The sequence below is a fragment of the Gorilla gorilla genome, chromosome 1 (genome assembly GCF_029281585.2).
Source record: "Gorilla gorilla gorilla isolate KB3781 chromosome 1, NHGRI_mGorGor1-v2.1_pri, whole genome shotgun sequence".
In the NCBI taxonomy this organism is placed as follows: domain Eukaryota; kingdom Metazoa; phylum Chordata; class Mammalia; order Primates; family Hominidae; genus Gorilla; species Gorilla gorilla.
In genome coordinates, this window is record NC_073224.2 from 132,343,226 (window position 1) to 132,363,313 (window position 20,088).

At 36.4% G+C, this 20,088-nt stretch overlaps 1 protein-coding gene across 3 annotated transcripts in view; it reads left to right on the plus strand.

Annotated features, from left to right (window-relative positions):
• The window catches only part of VAV3 (vav guanine nucleotide exchange factor 3), a 388,694-nt gene that overhangs the window by 310,669 nt on the left and 57,937 nt on the right, over nt 1–20,088 (plus strand). For all 3 annotated transcript variants that reach the window (XM_019039089.3, XM_019039034.4, XM_055376632.1), the window contains one exon: nt 6,531–6,667. In XM_019039089.3, coding sequence (XP_018894634.2) covers nt 6,531–6,667 — 137 coding nt within the window. The remainder of the gene's footprint in view (nt 1–6,530; nt 6,668–20,088) is intronic.

Genomic DNA, 20,088 nt, shown 5'->3' on the forward strand with positions numbered 1-20,088 from the left:
GCTGGTGTCTCACATGTTAAGCCCATTTATTGCAGTCTTTGAGTTGAGTTAATCACCAGCCCTGAATTACTTGGGTGTAGTCAGATGAGCAGAATAATGTGGTTTAGGTGATAATAACCTTATGTAGAAAGAACTCCCTGTGGCTGCTAACTCACACGTCCACAGAGCTGCATACAGACATGTCAGACTCTAAGAGTTCTACAGATTGTCCAATACAGTGCTTGCTTTTTTTGGTTTGTTTGTTTTTTTGAGCGCTTTTGAGGCTGTTTTTAGAATATATTACTGGGAGTTATTACCTTCCTCCTGGAATTTGCCTAGTATTGGTGAGCTCTCAGTTGTTCACCACCTGAAGAAAAGTTCTACCTCCTCCTTTCCTGCTTCCCAAGATAACACCAGACGTGTGGCGGGTACTCAGATCATCCTGAAACATACATCAGCCATGTCAAGTGGCCTCTTTTCTACCAGTCTCATTCCCTGTAGGTTGCATAGAATGACCAACCTGAAGCAGGGAAGCCTGAACTAAGAGTCTATAAATTGGATTTTTGTTCCATTTTTGCTTCTGATTAGCTGTTGACTTTAGACAATTTATTTTAGTATTTAGTTTTATAATGTGACAAATAAGGTGGTTAGACTAGGTGACAATACTCTGTAAAATTGTGTAATTGTGTTCTTTTTCTATGTTTAAAGAAGATGATAAGATAGCTCAGGGCTATGCTTCTGAAACTGGATTCCTTACATCCCTGGGAATAGCTGTTTGCCAGGGGTCTGCCAAGTACATGGCATTTTCTCCTGAAGCTTTGACCTTAAATATTTTAGGGAAACATTTTTTCCAATAAAATGTACATGTATAACAGAATAGAATGTTAAATTTGCATGGATTTTCAAGTAACACATGAAATTTTATAGTTATTTTATATTTGGTAGCCTCTAAACACCTTTTTAATAAAGGTGAAAAAAACTTCCAAAGACATTATCGTATCTTTCATCCTTGATTCATGATTCACTAATACTCCAGTAGACAGTGCCAAAGAGTGACTAGTCAGTGGTTATGAAGTTGAAGGAAGGCATCTCTGCCTCATCCTTGTTTTTATATGAGCTGTGACAGTGCTATTTCCATTATTTGAGTCATCATTGTTTATAAAAATAATGTAGGCTTCTCTGGTGAAAATTTTAAAAATTATTGATGGGGAGTGTTCCCTTTGTGAACAGTCAGTTCTTTAGACCAGTTTGTTTTCCACCAAATTGCCTGCTTCTGTTGTAGCATGGAATTTTTCCACCAAAATTCCATGCCGTGATTCCTTTTACTCCTCTCTGAAGACCAGCAGATCAATGAAAAAGTCATGCTTTCTTAGAAAGAGCCCTATAAGCTGTGATGGCAGGGGAATCCCAGCACCTAGCATCCCAGGCTCAACCTGGTCGTTAGGACCTCATTCTTAGATTGTGAACTTGTATCAGGAAAGGTCCAGATGTTAATTTATAAAGGGTTTTTTAGTTGGGAAGATGACAGGCAGCACTTATTTCACTGTAATTTTCTCAAAAGCAAATTTGGCAGTGGTAGGTGTTGGTCATGGTGTTTTGCGCATGTACCCACAAGAATGTGATTCCCAAACTTGGCTAGAGTTTGGATGTCACACCTAGGAAATTTATAGAAAAAATAATGTACATGTTTTAGGGTCCTACCCAAGAATTATGAAAGGAAAATTTCTGAAAATTTTTATAGATATGAACATTTATTTTTTTTAAAGTTCCCTCTAGATGGAGGTCCATGCCCAGTTGTATTGTTATCTCAGAGTTCACCTGTCTGTCTATTCCATGGACTGACTATAGGCTGTTTGAAGGCAGGATACTTTCCCTTGCTTTCTTCTGAAACTGCCATGCCCAGCACTTATGGAATGCTGAAGTCACATTTGATGAATGAATTAATATGTTATGCTTGTGATCAGTTTCCCAGGATAAAACATCTACATCTTCTGATATCTTGTAAAACTAATTATTTTTTAATGTGGCTGTGTTTAGATTTTAAATTGGGCCTCAGAGGTGAAAGGCTAGCATATTACTGACAGCCCATTTATCTAGTAGGCAGTACTCTCCTCTAAGTTATTGCCTCGGGGAAGCCCATTGCATTAGGGCAGTGATATCAGCATCATGAATAGATACTAATCTATATTGTAGCAATCGCTCTTCTTGCCCTGCTTAGAAGACACAGTGGTTGATGCTCCTATAATTAGCGGTTCAGTTCATTGAAGTTTGAAAGTTTATGTGAAAATTATCAGTAAAACAGTTTATATCTAGAAAATTTTCTAATAGAGTTCTACTTAGAATTAACTTTTAAAAAAAGCACATGTGTCGTTTGGCGTGTGTCACTCTTAGCGGTAATGAATTCAGATTTGAAAGGAAATTTTGTTTCAGGTCCCCCTTTTAAAAACACTTCTGTATTGTTTTGGGAAACTCCAGCATTCTACATACCTACATGTAGCTTTAGTTTTATTTAACCAGAAACACACGACTATTAGTAGAGTGTAACTATCCTTTTAATATTGCTAATTTGTTTGTTAATTCCTCCTGCGTAAGTTTGACTTGGGGATTTTGTCTGATGTAAGACCAAGCACAATTACTAGTGTGAACAAAAGTTAATGAGCAAAATTGTCAAGTTATATATTAAGGGCATAGTTAGCTGTACAACAAAGCTTTTGTTGTAGGGGATAAAGCAAGGTAAAATAATTAAACATCTGGCAGGAGATCTAATTTTGGCTTAGTATTTTAATCATATTCTCTTGGATAATTATAATTGATTATATAAAAGTTTTAGGAACTTCTAAGATTGCCCAAATACATATGGTGAAAGTATATGTGATTATTTTGCATTTAATATCTGAAGGTAGTTGCAATATAAATATTCATATTTGGGTGAGCAACACTGTAACTCAGCTAACACATCTGTTGTAAATAAATTCTGGAGTGGAGAGAAACTAAACAATTGTTGGGTCTGTATTTTCCCAAGAAGAGAGAAGCAACTTTCTGAGATTAGTTGTGAGTTTATGATATAATGAAATGTGTATTTCTTGTCATTTTTAAAGGAATATGACTGTCTGTTTCCAATTAATCACTGCCAGTGAGGAAACTTAAGAGTTTAAGTTTTGTAGTTTACGCTACTTTGCACCTCAGCATCCTTTGAAGTATGGTAGCCAAGGGAAAATATGGAGTTTTTTAAGGAACTGGTGATTTTAAGCCTGAACAAATTTTGAAAGGCTAATCTATGAAAAGGAGATTTGCCATCTTCAGCATAATTCCAGATGGAAGGCAGTAGGCCAATGGAGAGAAGTTACATAGAGATTTTTAAGTAAGTTTCAAGAAGACCTTATTAATAAACTCTGCAACAATGACTGAGTTGTCATGGGGATGTGTGGTGAATGTTCTGCCCTGGACGTTTTTAAACAGAGGTTAAAACCTATCAGAGGCATATTTTCTAAGGGGAGAAGAAAACCTATATTAAATTAATACTAAATGACTGTTCGAAATATAAACATCTGTAAATCTAATTTATTCTCCGTTCTTGATCTCATTTGTGAAGTGTGATGCCTGCCGTGGCAGTAGATTGTGTTAAGAATTGTATTCATGATTGAATGCTGACGTCAGGTTTAACCCATTTCCTCTTAATCGCAATTTTTTGTCTTCCAGTTAATGTGAGTGTGTTCACATTCTTAGCAATGTAATGGTGCCTTTTTCATAAGTGGAAGGATATTAAAGGGCATTTTGGAAAGCAACCATTTATCCCACCTGTATTGTAGAACACCTACTATATGCTAAAATCAGAAGCAAAGGGCAAGTTGTCAGAATTCATTATATCGCTGTGCCCTTGTTTCATTCCTTTTATCCTTTGATCTCTGTACCCCTCACAACAGATCATGCTGAAATTGGAAGTGCTGACAATAAGAAATAAATTGCCAAAGATAACCCTAACAAATGACCAAAAAAAAATGCATTCCATTATATCATAAACTCACAACCCATTCCACAAAAAACCATATGAGTTGAAGAAACACTGTACTTTGTAAGTTGATTATGGCTGAATAGAGGTTAATAACAATGTCCTAGTGGCTATTTCCTGGGCTTAAGCGTAATTCTTGGCAAGGGTTACACATTTTTGCTTTGGGGAAGAGGTCAGCAACATACCTATACTAGTGTGCTACTAGGTGAACTTCCTAAATGAAGCTCATAACCAAGAAGAAAGCGATACCAGAAAAGATAGAGTAAATAAAAAACTTAGGAATAAGTGGGACTAGAAAAGCTAGAATAGCTAAGTCCTATTACTTGACCAGAGTATACTAGTGTATACTCTGTATACTAGTGTATAGTCTGTATACTAGAGTATACATACTAGTGTATACACTAGTATGTACCCTTTGTAATGTTAAATATAATTTTACATGCTATGGGCATGTGGTGGGCATTCCAGTCCATCTACAGAAAGACATATGAGGCAGCATTGCTCCATCCCTAACACCTTACAGCCTCTTATGGAGCCTGGGCATTTCTGTATTTTAATCCCTAATATATATTTGGGTGGTGAAATGTCATCAAAGTTAATTTTTTCCTAAACACTCTGTGAATTTTCAGTTGTTTCTTCTTAAGAATGGTTGACTTGGGCATGTTGGCAATAAAGAAACAGCTCTTTCCATCATTTGTCACATGACGCTGCTCCCTTTTATCCCTGTGGCTCTTGGCAACAGAAAACTGCAGTGAAGTCCACGGCTCAGAACTGGCCCCAGTATTTGAGACCACATCAGCTCTTTGAGGTTTAAAAGATCTTCTTTCTTGACTTCTGCCTATATTTAAAACTGTCAGAAAAACAAAATTACCCAGGAAGGATGCTTTCCTTGCCCTAGATATGCTCAATAAAAAGGAGGTGAACTGCAATTCTCTCCCTTAAACACGGAGTTAACTATCATGCAAACCAGACTCCATTTAAAAAATTATTCCACTTTATATTACATCCTCTTCTACCTGTTGGAGTTCTTAATCACTTGTGTATGGGATATTTAGGTTTCATTTTAAATTAGCAGTAGCAACTTAATAGAATGTGTAAAATAAACTCTCTATACTAAAGGCATTTGCAGTGTATTGAGAGCAAGTCTGTTAAACATTTAACTGAGAGGAGTTCTCTTATAGAGTGTTGTTTAGGGGAAAGTCAATGAAATCTGCTGTTGGTGTTGGGGTGAGACCTTATAACATCTGGTAGGGAAATGCTCCATGAATGTGAGATTAAAATCATCCCTCTGGGGTTTCTGCAGCACAAGAACAGAAGCAAAGGAGGATGTAGCAACTCCTGACAAGCCTCAGCAGTCCCAGCAGCTAAACTGGGGTGAAGGGCACAGTGTTTTTCAACCTCTGCCTCCTGATTGGATTGATAAACAAGTGTTGACTAAAACTTTTCTAGTCTGTTCAGTTTATAGCCACACTTGTTTTTCTCCCTCTGGCATGTTGTTCAAAAGAATTTTGAGGACTTTAATAAACTGTTTGCTGAAGCGTTTCATGTAGCTTTTGAGAGTTTTCTAGGTAACTTGGACATCTAGAACTGAATGACAGTCATTCATCCTTCTTTACATGTTTAGTGCAGCATTTTCAGCCAGTTACAGCTTCACCATGGTTAATCATTAGAATAAAAAGTCCTGAAGCTTAATAAAGGCTTCAGTCCTTAAATGTGCAAAAAATATCATGTTTATGAGTGGACCTCTCTTAGTTGGGAGCAGTTTCACCTGTAAATGAATAAGTGACTGTGAGGTTGTCCATTGTGAGCAGTATTGCTGCACCTAGACCCATGTTCAGTTGAAGCTGCTGTTCTCTCAAAAATGAAATAGTGAACTGAGGCCTTCATTGCACATTCAAAGAAATACAAAGAGAAGGAATGGATCTGTATTTCAAATATCATTGGTGCTATTGGCTTAGACATATTCCCTTTATTGGGTCTGTTTTGCAAGCCTAAATTTGAGCGTGAAGAGTTTCTCCATATAAATGTCTTAAGTATTGCAGTGGCACATCCATCACCTTTTTGCTTTTGAATTACAAAGATAACCTTAAGATATGATCCATATACTGGGCAATGTGATACATACACAGAAAGGGTGAGTCTCCTCAGTGATGAAATCAGCCAGTGCCCAAGAGGAAAGTAATAGGCAGAAAGGATAGAGTTGATGAAAAAATTGATTCTTTTCCATTAAACTGTACGTGATGTGTTTTTTATGAAGCAGGCATCAGCTGAAGGAGAAATATTTTTTCAACTAAAAAGAGATTGATGGTAAGGGAGAGGAAAACTATGTCAGGGATCATGGGATAAATATGTGTCTTATTCTATTACCATCTCATATAATGAGAAAGTTGAAAATCATTCTATTATAGTTACTTAAAATGTTTACTTGGACTTGGTGGTATTAACACTTTTTAATGTTAATAATGGCATTTTTTGTAAAGTTCATGTAGACTTCATGCATCATTGTTTTCTCAGTTCTAAAACTTGTTTGGCTTATTTTCAGGTTTACCAAAGATGCAGGTCATTAGGAACTATTCTGGAACACCACCCCCAGCTCTGCATGAAGGACCCCCTTTACACCTCCAGGCCGGGGATACGGTTGAACTTCTGAAAGGAGATGCACACAGTCTGTTTTGGCAGGTACTGTTGTTGCAGGAAAGGGGTCCTGATGCAGACCCCAAGAGAGGGTTCTTAAATCTTGCCCAAGAAGGAATTCAGGGCGAGTCCACAGTGCAAAGCAAAAGCAAGTTGATTAAGAAAGTAAAGGAATAAAAGAATGGCTACTCCATAGACAGAGCCGCCCCGAGGGTTGCTGGTTGCCCATTTTTATGGTTATTTCTTGATGAAATATTAAACAAGGGGTGGATTATTCATGTCTCCCCTTTTTAGATCATATTGGGTAACTTCCTGACGTTGCCATGGCATTTGTAAACTGTCATGGTGCTGATGGGAATGTAGTAGCGAGGACGACCAGAGGTCACTTGGTTTTGGTAGGATTTAGCCGGCTTCTTTACTGCAACCTGTTCTATCAGCAAGGTCTTTATGACCTGTATCTTGTGCCGACCTCCTATCTCATACTGTGACTTAGAATGCCTTAATTGTCTGGGAATGCAGTCGAGTAGGTTTCAGCCTCATTTTGCCCAGCTCCCATTTAAGATGGAGTTGCTCTGGTTCACATGCCTCTGACACTATCCGAATTACAGTTTGTTAGATTTAATGCATGATTTATTACTGCTTAAAGAAAAATGACTCTTGTCTTTAGAAACTGTATGCTTTCAGCTTCAGAAACTTTACATGATATGCAGAAAATATTTTTTATTAACCTTTTTTATATTTACTAATGCCAAAGTTGCAACAAAAATTGGAACACTAGAGAAAAATACTATCAGTGCTGTGGGGTCATAATTATCATTTTTATTAAAAATTCCTACTTTACCAGAGCATTTTTTCCAAACCGAGGACCTCTGGGTATGATCTAATTTGCATGGCTTTAATATATTAACAGTTCACTTCAGGGGAACTACCTAATAAGCTTGCCTATGGCCATTTCTGACCATATTTGCTTTTTGCCTGCCCACAGTAATACCTGGAGTTCTCAGAGGTGCTCTGGGCATTATTCATAAAATCTATGAAATGTGAAAAGTAAGTGAGCATGTTATGTTTGCCCATGATGAGATCTCTCTTGGCCGGTGGACCTTTTTATTTGGTTGAAACTTTTTTTGAACTTAGGTAAATATGGTATCATGTTAAGACTGAGTAAAGCTGTTCATTAAATTCTCGAATTTCATGTGTATGTTAGAAATATTTCCCAATGATGTTGAGGAAAGAATTTGTTAAAAAATCTATTGTGCATTGAGGGAAAATAAGTGAGGACCAACAGAAAGGTTATCACGAGTGAAATGTGGTTAGAGGTAAAAAGAGAGAAATCAGAGAAAAGACTGTTGGATAATAATCAATTGTGCACATGAGGAAGGGACAGCTATTTTATTTGCTTAAATCTATTTTTTTGTCTGTCATCTTGTTATATAAGAAGGCCCAAAGATTGAACATTTGTCTCTAACCACCATTTCAATTTTGGTAGCCAGTGATTTTTCCAAAGCTCCACCATTCTTCTTAAGTATCCCACTCCTTCCAAACTTCGTCCTTCCCAGAAAAAGAAAAGAGAGAACAACAGACTTGAATTCTACCACCTCTTCAGACCACTTCTGTGTCTGTCAGCCTAACCAGAAAACATACTTGCATTTGTAGCCATAAGTTTCCTCACATTCAAGACTTATCTTTCTTCTTGGACTTTTTATCCCGTATTCCATCAGCTGGCTTTTGACTCCTAAATTTTCAACTTCGTTCTCTCCACTGGCTCATTTTCTATAGTATATAAATATGCTCAATCTCCTCCCATATTAAACACATAACTCAGCCTTTTGTCTGGTCATGCCAGACACTCTCTCACCCTCTTCCTCTCCACAACCAAAGCTAAGCTTGTTGGGGAAGTAGTCTATGCTCACTTTCTACCACTCCATGTCCTATTCATAAGCCAGCCTCTTGCAGAAACTACTCCTTCTTGGATCATTAGTGCAACTTTATATAAAAACAGCTTTGAGATGGATGGTAAACTGTGCATAGTTTAAGTGTACAATTTGATAAGTTTGAACACACACATACATACATACATATATATAAGTGAAACCATCACTATAATCAGGATAATAAACATATCCAATATCATCCCTAAAAGTTTTTGTGCCCCTTGGTAATCCCTCCATCATGCTTCTACCTGTTGCTTTGTTCCACCTCGCCCAACAACCCTCAGCAACCACTGTTCTGCTTTCAGACTGGAGATGAGTTTGTATTTTTTTAGAATTTGATGTGCATCACATAGCATGTATTGTTTTTTGTATGGCTTATTTCACACAACATGATTATCTTGAGATTCCATCACGTTGTTATGTGTAATGATGGTTCTTTCTTTTTATCGATGATTATCGTTCCATGTGTGGAGATAGCACAATTTGTTTACCCGTTAACCTGTTGATGGACTTTCAGGATGCCACTAGTTTTTGGCTATTGCAAATAAAGCTTCTATGAACATTCAAATATAATTCTTTGTATGGACATAATGCTTTTATTTTTCTTAGGTACTAATGCCAAGAGGGGAATATATAGATCGTATGTAGATATACATTTAAGTTTTTGAGAAATTATTAAATTGTTATTCAAAGTGCCTATACCATGTTACGTTTCTCCCAACTGTGTTTGCGAGTTTTAGGTGCCTCTTATCCTTGCCAACATTTGGTGTGGTTATTCTTTTTTTTTTTTTTTTTTAAATACAGGGTCTTCCTCTGTTGCCCAGGCTGGAGTATGTGGTACAATCATAGCCTCAAACTCCTGGGCTCAAGCCATCTTCCCATCTCAGCCTCCTGAGTAGTTGGAACAACAGGCATGTATCACCATGCCTGGCTAATTTTTTAGAGATAGTGTCTAGCTAAGTTGCCCAGGCTATTCTCAAACTCCTGGCCTCAAGCATCCCTCCCACTTCAGCCTGCCAAGTAGCTAAGATTACAAGCATGAGCCAGTCTTTTAAATTTTATTTATTCTAGCAGGTATATAGTGGTGTCTCATTGTAGTTTTGATTTGCATTTCTTTAATCATTAATTCATTAATAATCTTGAACATCTTTTTGTGTGCTTATTTACCATCTATATAACTTTGCTGGTGAAGTGCTTGTTCAAATATTTTGTCAGCTTTTTAATGAGCCATGCATTTTTTTATTATTTGGCTTTGAGAGCTCCCTAGATATTTTGGGTAAAAGTCCTTCATAAAATATTTTATTTCCATATGCTTCTCCTAACCTGTGGCTTTTTTTTAATTCTCTTGATAATGTTATACATAGAGCAGAAGTTTTCACCTTTGATGTAGTCCAATTTGTTAATTTGTTCTTTATATGGATCATGCTAAAGGTATTACATCTAACAAATCTTTGCCTACCCCAAAGTTACAAAGACATTCTCCTTTGTTATCTTCTAGAAGGCTTATAGTTTTAGGTTTCACATTTAGATTTATGATTCATTTTGAGGGTTTTTTTTTGTATATGGTACTAAGGTTTTTTTACATGTGGATATCTAGGTGCTCCAGCAGCATTTGTTGAAAACGCAATTATTTCTCCACTGGATTGCCTTTGTAAGTTTGTAGATAATGTGTTGTCCATACATATGTGTGTATATATATCTTTATGTGTATATGCACATATATTTATATGTACTATATGTGTGTATATATATATCTTTATGTGTATATATGTCGTGTGTGTGTATCTATATGTGTGTGTATATATATCTTCATATATATGTATATGTAGGTCTGTTTCTGGACTCTATTTTGTTATATTGATTTCTTTGTCCATCTTTGTACCAATGTGATGCTGTCTTGATTACTGTAGCTAATAAGACGTCCTGAAGTCAGACAATGTTAGTCCAAATTTGTTCTTTTCCTTTTTTCATAGGTGTTTTGGGTTTTCTTGGTCCTTTGCATGTCAAATGAATTTTGCAATCACCTTGTCAACTTCACCAATAAAAAAGCTTGTTGAGATTTTGATTGGAATCACATTGAATTGTAGATCAATATAGGAAAATTGACATCCTAACAAGACTGAGTCTTCTAATCACTGAACATACTATACTCCTCATTTATTTAGGTCTTTAATTCTCAGAAGTGTTTTGCAGTTTTCAGAGTTAAGGTCATATACATCTTTTGTCATATTTATCTGTAAATATTTCATATTTCATTTTGATGCTATTATAAATGAGTTTTAAAATTTTAATTTCTGTTGTTCATTGTGAGATACAGAAATACGATTGATTTTTGTATGTTGATCTCTTATTCTTTAACTCTTATTAAATTCACTTGTTCTTGTAGCTTTCCTTATGTAGAGTCCAGCAGATTTTGTAATATAGACACCATGTTGCCAATGAATAAACGGTTTTACTTCTTCCTTTGCAATCTGATTGCCTTTTATTTCTTTTTCTTGACTTGTAGCAGTGGTTAGAATGTCCAGTAAAATGTCAAATAGAAGTCATGAGAGAGTATATCCTTGCCTTATTCCAGATCTTAGAGGAAAAACATTAAGTCTCTTACCATTAAGTATGACATTATTTGTAGTTTCTCATAAATGCGCTTCATTAAGTTGAGGACATTGCCTTCTATTCCTAGTTTGCTGCAAGTTTTCATCAGTAATAGATGTCGGATTTTTCTCAAATGCTCTTCTGCATCCATTGAAATGATGATATAATTTTTGTTTTTATTAATGTGGCAAATTTGACTTTCATATATTAAATCAATATTTATTTTCTATGATTAAATCCCAAGTGGCAATTATATATTATCCTTTTTATATATTGTTTCATTTTCATGTAATACCTTTGTCTGGTTTGGATAATAATGTAATGTTCCAGGAATGAATTGGGATCTAGTCCCTTCTCTTCAACCTTCTAAAAGAGATTTATAGAATTAGCATTATTTCTTCCTGAAGTGTTTCGTAGAATTTACTAGGGAAACTATCTAGGCCTAGAGTTTCCTTAGTGGAAGGTTTTGTTTTGTTGTTTGTTTGTTTATTTTGAGACGGAGTCTCGCTCTGTTGCCCAGGCTGGAGAGGCTAGAGTGCAGCAGCGGGATCTCAGCTCACTGCAGCCTCTGCCTCCTAGGTTCAAGCAATTATCATGCCTCAGCCACATGAGTAGCTGGGATTACAGGTGAATGTCACCATGCCTGGCTAATTTTTGTACTTTTAGTAGAAATGAAGTTTCACCATGTTGCCCAGGCTGGTCTCAAACTCCTGACCTCAAGTGATCTGCCCTCCTCAGCCTCCCAAAGTGCTAGGATTACAGGCGTGAGTCAGCACGCCTGGCCTAGAAGTTTAAAAAAAAAAAAATTATAAAACAAACATAGGACTATTCAGGTTACTTGCTTCTTCTCCTCGAGTGAGTTTGGTAGATTGTGATTTTCAAGGAATTTGTCCATTTTGTCTAAGTTGTCAAATTTAATGGCATGAATTTTTATTCATAATATTTCTTCATTATCCTTTTAATGTCTATAGAATCTGTGGTTGTATTATCTGTCTCATTCCTGATATCAGTAATGTATCTCTTTTTGCCTGGTCAGCCGGACTAGATAGGTATGCATTTTATTGATCTTCTAATAGAACCAGATTTTGGCTTTATTGGTTCTATTGTTTTTTTCCCCTATCATCGATTTCTGCTCTGATTTTTATTACTTTCTTTCTATTCTTTTGGGCTTAATTTGCTCTTCTTTTGCTAGTTCGTTAAGGTAGGGTGTTTGCTCACTGATTTGTGTGCTTTCCTTTCTTTTGCTAGTATAGTTAGTTAGTACTGCAGATTTCTTTCTAAGTGCTACTTTGCTGCCTTCCCAAAATTTTGCAAAGCTGTTTATTTTCATTTTCAGTCAGTTCAAAATACAGATGGTCCTTGCCTTACGATGGTTTGATTTAATGATTTTTCAACTTTATGATGGTGTAAAAATGATACACATGCAGTAGAAACTATACTTGGAGGGCCCATGCAACCATTCTGTTTTTCACTTTCAGTACAGTATTCAATAAATTACATCAGTTTTCAATATTTTATTATAAAATAAACTTTGTGTTGTATTATTTTGCCCAACTGCGGGCTAATATAATTATTTTGAGCATGTTTAAGGTAGGCTAGGCTAAGCTATGATGTTCAGTACAGTAGATGTATTAAATGCATTTTTGACTTATGATATTTTCAATATTCAGTGGGTTTGTCAGGGCATAACCCCATTATAAGTCAAGGAGCATCTGTACTTTCCAATTGCTCTTTCAGTTTCTTCTTATAGATTGCTTAGAAATACATTAATTAGCTTTGAAATATTTAGGGATTGCCCAGACATATTTAGAATTATTTTATGGCCCAGCTCCACTGTGGCGTTTCTATTCTAATCTGCTGTGGCATGACATCTGAGATTACCTTCTAACTGATCTCACCTCCAGAATCTTATGGTTTATTGTGGCCGTAATCCACATCACTGCAAAATTCAAATGCAATTCCATAATTTCTTGTTAAAGTCTTTCAGTGTCTTCCTTCTAACCAGGCAGAATTGCCTCTTATTTATTCTTTCCTTATAGTAATGATGACAACAATAGCACCAACAACTAGTGTTCACTATGCATTTTTATGTACAGGGTAGAGTTTTAAGAATATCTTTGTTAATACCCATGATACTAATGAAAATTCTATAAAATGAATTACTATTATTATCCTCAATTTATAGATGAGTGAACTGAGGCACTGTGAGGTTGAATAGTCTGCCCAAAGACACACAGCTAGTAACTTAGCAGAGCTGTTATTCAGACATAGGAATTCCGGCCAAGAGTCCAATCTCTTTACTATTACACTCTAGCACTTCTTTTACAATCATGTTATTTATGATGAAGCTCATGCTGCCTTCCTAAACTTCATGCACCTTAGGGATATTGGGATGGTGGCCATCTTTATGCTAATTAAAGAAACTAGTTTTGTGAGTTTCTTTCACTGTCACCATCAAATTTGTGGCAGTGTTTCAGTTTTGTGATTTTTAAAAAATTTATTTTATTACACTTTAAGTTTTAGGGTACGTGTGCACAACGTGCAGGTTTGTTACATATGTATACATGTGCCATGTTTGTGTGCTGCACCCATTAACTCGTCATTTAACATTAGGTGTATTTCCTAATGCTATCCCTCCCCCTTCCTCCCACCCCACAACAGGCCCCAGTGTGTGATGTTCCCCTTCCTGTGTCCATGTGTTCTCATTGTTCGATTCCCACCTATGAGTGAGAACATACGGTGTTTGGTTTTTTGTCCTTGCGATAATTTGCTGAGAATAATGGTTTCCAGCTTCATCCATGTCCCTACAAAGGACATGAACTCATCATTTTTTATGGCTGCATAGTATTCCATGGTGTATATGTGCCACATTTTCTTCATCCAGTCTATCATTGTTGGACATTTGGGTTGGTTCCAAGTCTTTGCTATTGTGAATAGTGATGCAATAAACATACGTGTGCATGTGTCTTTATAGCAGCATGATTTATAATTCTTTGGGTATATACCCAGTAATGGGATTGCTGGGTCAAATGGTATTTCTAGTTCTAGATCCCTGAGGAATCGCCACACTGACTTCCACAATGGTTGAACTGGTTTACAGTCCCACCAACAGCGTAAAAGTGTTCCTATTTCTCCACATCCTCTCCAGCACCTGTTGTTTCCTGACTTTTTAATGATCGCCATTCTAACTGGTGTGAGATGGTATCTCGTTGTGGTTTTGATTTGCATTTCTCTGATGGCAAGTGATGATGAGCATTTTTTCATGTGTCTTTCGGCTGCATAAATGTCTTTTGAGAAGTGTCTGTTCATATCCTTCGCCCACTTTTTGATGGGGTTGTTTGTTTTTATCTTGTAAATTTGTTTGAGTTCATTGTAGATTCTGGATATTAGCCCTTTGTCAGATGAGTAGATTGCAAAAATTTTCTCCCATTTTGTCGGTTGCCTGTTCACTCTGATGGTAGTTTCTTTTGCTGTGCAGAAGCTCTTTAGTTTAATTGGATCCCATTTGTCAATTTTGGCTTTCGTTGCCATTGCTTTTGGTGTTTTAGACATGAAGTCCTTGCCCATACCTATGACCTGAATGGCATTGCCTAGGTTTTCTTCTAGGGTTTTTATGGTTTTAGGTCTAACATGTAAGTCTTTAATCCATCTTGAATTAATTTTTCTATAAGGTGTAAGGAAGGGATCCAGTTTCAGCTTTCTACATATGGCTAGCCAGTTTTCCCAGCACCATTTATTAAATAGGGAATCGTTTCCCTATTTCTTCTTTTTGTCAGGTTTGTCAAAGATCAGATGGTTGTAGATATGTGGCATTATTTTTGAGGGCTCTGTTCTGTTCCATTGGTCTATCTCACTGTTTTGGTACCAGTACCATGCTGTTTTGGTTACTGTAGCCTTGTAGTATAGTTTGAAGTCAGGTAGCGTGATGCCTCCAGCTTTGTTCTTTTGGCTTAGGATTGGCTTGGCAATGCAGGCTCTTTTTTGGTTGCATATGAGCTTTAAAGTAGTTTTTTCCAATTCTGTGAAGAAAGTCATTGGTAGCTTGATGGGGATGGCATTGAATCTATAAATTACCATGGGCAGTATGGCCATTTTCACAATATTGATTCTTCCTACCCAGTTTTGTGATTATTATACAACAATTTATTATTTCTCATAATGCTATGGGTGATAAGGTGGTTCTTCTGCTTCAGTTGATGGTTGGGGTGGTGGGAGCAGCTGTAAGGTCTCGAATGCCCGTGTCCACAGGATTGGCAGTTAGTGTTAGCCTCTGTCTAGGAACTCAGCAGAGGCTCTGCACGTTGACCTCTTCAGTGGTTCCTTATCTTCCTCTCAGCATGGTGATCTCAGGGTACTTAGACTTCCTATATGGTAGCTGGCTCCCAAGATTGTAAAAGTGGAAACTGCTGGACCTTCTTAAGCCTAAACACCAGAACTGGTGCAGAATTACTTTTGCCACTTTTTGTTGGTTAAAGCAAGACATGGCCAGCCCAGATACAAGAGGAAGGGGACCATACCAATCAAATACCAGGAGATGTGGTTCACCAGGATACCAAAATAACAGTGTGCCACAGACAGAAAACATTTTGAAGCCGCATGAGCAGCCCTAAGAATAAAATGGTTTTGTGAGCTGTTCCAAGGGCACTGAAAGCCAATCAGTTTTTCACAACAAAGAAAGAGACAGGAAGTAGTCAAGCCAAACACAAAATGTTGAAGATCTTGGTGCGTATAAGTGGCTTGCAAAGTGTGGTGTTTGAGATCACTCTGAAGGTCATGCAGGAGTCCTACAACCATGCCTAATGTATGCTTAGAGGCATTTAGCTTTAAAAAGATAATTTTGGAATTCATATTTTTCTAACCAAGCTCTCTGTTTCTTTCCATCTTTTTTTCTTAAACCTTAGATTTGTAAAACTTAATTGTGTATAGTATCTTTTTTTCATTTATTCACTAATTTTTCCTATCACAGGTTTAGATGGTGCTTTCAATTATTTTCATGTTTTGAGATTCATTATTTCCTTCATTCCTCACAGCCACATAATGTTAAAAGTAGAACTATAATTGAGATTCTGTGACAACTAGCCCAGTGCCATTTTTTGCTAAATGCTACTGCCTCCTATTCTTTCTAGACAAAAAGAAAGACATTATTAGTTGTCATTTCCTTTCAGCAGCCTATAAACTTGAAGATTTTCTGGTATAGTATTAGAATGGTTTTGGAGACACTTAGGAGAATCATAGGAGAAATGAGAACCCATGGATGACAATATATATGGGTATGTCTGGGGTATATGTAATGATTAGAAACAAGTAAGGCTAATGTTTATAACAGAGAAAAACAACACATTTATTTCAGATAGCAAGTATGCATTGAGTGCCAACTCTATCCACTACTCAGACACTGCTAACACTTCAATTATCAATTCCTATCATTGGTTTGACATTAGGTCTCCTGTCTTTAGAAGAATCATTTTGCTTGCCAGCAGCCAGTAATATGTTTGAGTTTTTGCACACATATTTAAAGTTCATCTAGTGTTTCCCATACAGATGTAACTTGGGTCAGAATTGTCTTATGGATACTTCTAAGCCAATCAAAGAATTTTTAGCCAACAAATGCTAGTTTTATTGAAATGAACCACTGGCAGTATGAGAAAAACTAAATTCAAGTCATGTATCTGTAGCCAAATTGCTATATGGCTTTGGTCAAGTCATTTAATCACTATGTAGCTTAGTTTCTTCATGTATTACCTGAGTGGGGCTATACCAGAGCAGTGCTTACCACCCTGACTGAATCACCTGGGGAGCTTTGCAATAATGTCAACACACAGCCTCACTTCCAGAGATTAAGACACAGATGGCCTTGGTTGAGCCCAGGCATAAGTAGATTTTATAAAACCCCAGATAAATCTAATGTGAGCCATTGATTTGATTATCTAATTGGTAAGAGTCCATGGTAATTTTGACACTATCCCCAGCTCACCGGTTGGTAATTGGTATTATTAAACGTAGCTACAAAATAAGGTGTTACACTTTTACACTGTTGGTGGGACTGTAAACTAGTTCAACCATTGTGGAAGTCAGTGTGGCAATTCCTCAGGGATCTAGAACTAGAAATACCATTTGACCCAGCAATCCCATTACAGGGTATATACCCAAAAGATTATAAATCATGCTGCTATAAAGACACATGCACATGTATGATTATTGCGGCACTATTCACAATAGTAAAGACTTGGAACCAACCCAAATGTCCAACAATGATAGACTGGATGAAGAAAATGTGGCACATATACACCATGGAATACTATGCAGCCATAAAACATGATGAGTTCATGTCCTTTGTAGGGACATGGATGAAATTGGAATTCGTCATTCTCAGTAAACTATCGCAAGGACAAAAAACCAAACACCGCGTGTTCTCACTCATAGGTGGGAATTGAACAATGAGAACACTTGGACACAGGAAGGGGAACATCACACCCTGGGGACTGTTGTGGGGTCGGGGAAGGGGGAGGGATAGCATTAGGAGATATATCTAATGCTAAACGACGAGTTAATGGGTGCAGCACACCAACATGGCACATGTATACATATGTAACTAACCTGTACATTGTGCACATGTACCCTAAAACTTAAAAGTATAATAATAATAAAATAAAATTAAAAAAGAGAAAGTATACTAGAGTGGAAGAAGAAAATAAGAGAAAATTTAGATGTCTCCAAATTTAAATGTACTGTGTAGGGACCATGGAACAGCTAGCTGACTCTGCTAAACATGTATTATGCCTGCATTTTAATAAGTTTACAATTTCAGTTATAAAGGTTTAGAGATAAAATTATAATACTCATATTTAAATGTATTATGATAACATAATACATTTTGTATAAATATAAATTTTATATATCTGTAAATAAAACAGTATATTTTATGTCTCAAAAAAAAATTAGGTGTTACAATACTTTGGCTTTGATAGTTACCAAATAAGGGGTACCTTTTTGACAAATTAGTGTATGACTTAAAAAATCACTTGCTAAACAATCTTTGTACTGAACTTGATATAGTCTTCTCTAATTGAAAAAGCACTTAAGATCTTACAATGTTTCAAGGCTGTCATGATTAAATTAGCTTTTGTTTCATAGACTGGACATATGGAAGGTACATGTAGGAAACTGGGTTGAATCTGTACTTACTCAATGGCGTAATCTGGAATGCCATGTTTTTAAAATAATTCTGAACAAAGACCTTTCCTCCTTATTGGGTCTAAATGTGGAATCATGTACTGGTTGATCCTTTGAAGCCATGTGTTTTTTTAGGCATGTTTACAGTGGCCCCTTTTATGTTAATTTGCTGATTTTCATACTCAAAGAAGACATATACTTTATGGCTTGAATCCTAAAATATGTGACTCCCCCACTGGGAATGTGTTTTAATTGTTTTTGAGAACATAGTTTTTAAGCACCTCTTTTTGGTTCCTTCCTAATCTTCAGAGTGTACACACTTAGCTCTGGAGAAGCAAGTTATGTGTTTAGGAAATAGCTTATTTTGCTGAGTGTTACTGACTCTGCCGTCTATAGCAGTGTGACTTTAAATAGATTACTTACTCTGAAGTGGGCCTCAGTTTTATCTGTAAAGTGGAAGTAACAATCACCGCATACAAAATAAAGCAAATACACAAAGGAGTTCTAGCACAGTGTCCATTAAATAGTGGCTCCTGTCCATCCATCCATCCATCCATCCATCCATCCATCCATCCATCCATCCTCCCATCCATTCTTCCATCCTTTTATCCTACCATTCATCCATTCAGATACTTATAAAGTGCCTACTGTGTAACTGACTGTGTTTCATGTTGGGAGAACCAGAAACTAGAGAACCCATTTCTAACCTGGAGGCCTCCATGATGTAAGGAATGATCAGAACTCAGGACAGGTAATGCACCTGGTTTTCATTTTGAGTTTTTTTATTAAGGTTTTTGTAAATCATATTGTTGCAAATATATCTAGTGTTAAACCTATAGATAAAAATCTAGAAAACTTATCGAGATGTTACAATGGCTTTGTATTTGATTTCAAAAATGTCTTTTGTACTAGTTAGGTGCTTTGGCTTATTTGGAAATTTTTGAGAAGTTATGCTTTCTGACCTGTTTTCCCTGTTTTTGCAAGTTGATGACTTCACTCATTAGTGTGGGAAGTCAGATTTTGTAGTAGACTGTCATGTTTTCCACATACTCTATGTCAGGAGAATACAAATTATCCTCTACTATATATCAGGAACTTTCTTTCTTTGAATAGCTATTAATTTAGTCTGTATTATTATTATAACAACAGTAATTTCTAATGCTATTGAATGAATGGACTATCTGCATTTTCATTATTACTTCTTTCAAACAATGAATTATCAATTGAGCTGTAAAAATGTACTCTGTTCAATCTTTGCATTTCAGGATTCCTTTTGGCAGCATTTTCTTTTCTTCTTTGTCTTCTTTTTTTCTTCCTCTTTCCTTGAAAGCTCTATAAAATTGCCTTCAAGTGAAATGAATATAAAATAGGAAATTGGCCATTTGGGGCACATTTTCTAGTGCAGGTGTAAGGCATAGTTTTTACTAAGCCTAACAACATGCAGGACAATTCTGATCGTGTCATCCAGTTGATGATGATAAACATGTTGCTTTTAAGTCTTTGTTGCAATATGTGATAATAAAGTCTTAGTAACGCCTGAGAATATCCTTCATGCTGGAAGAAATTGTTCATATTACAAACTTTATTTTCCCAGAAAAGATAACTATACTTATCACAAAGCAAGAGAGGGCAAGACAGAGAAACAGGCAAATGTAAAATTAAGCCATGTCATCTATGGTTTCTATTACAATAGAATGCATAGAAAACATAGAAATATGTGTTTTCTTCTTAGAATAAAGACTGTGAAACAGTTTTATTTGCTCCATTGTC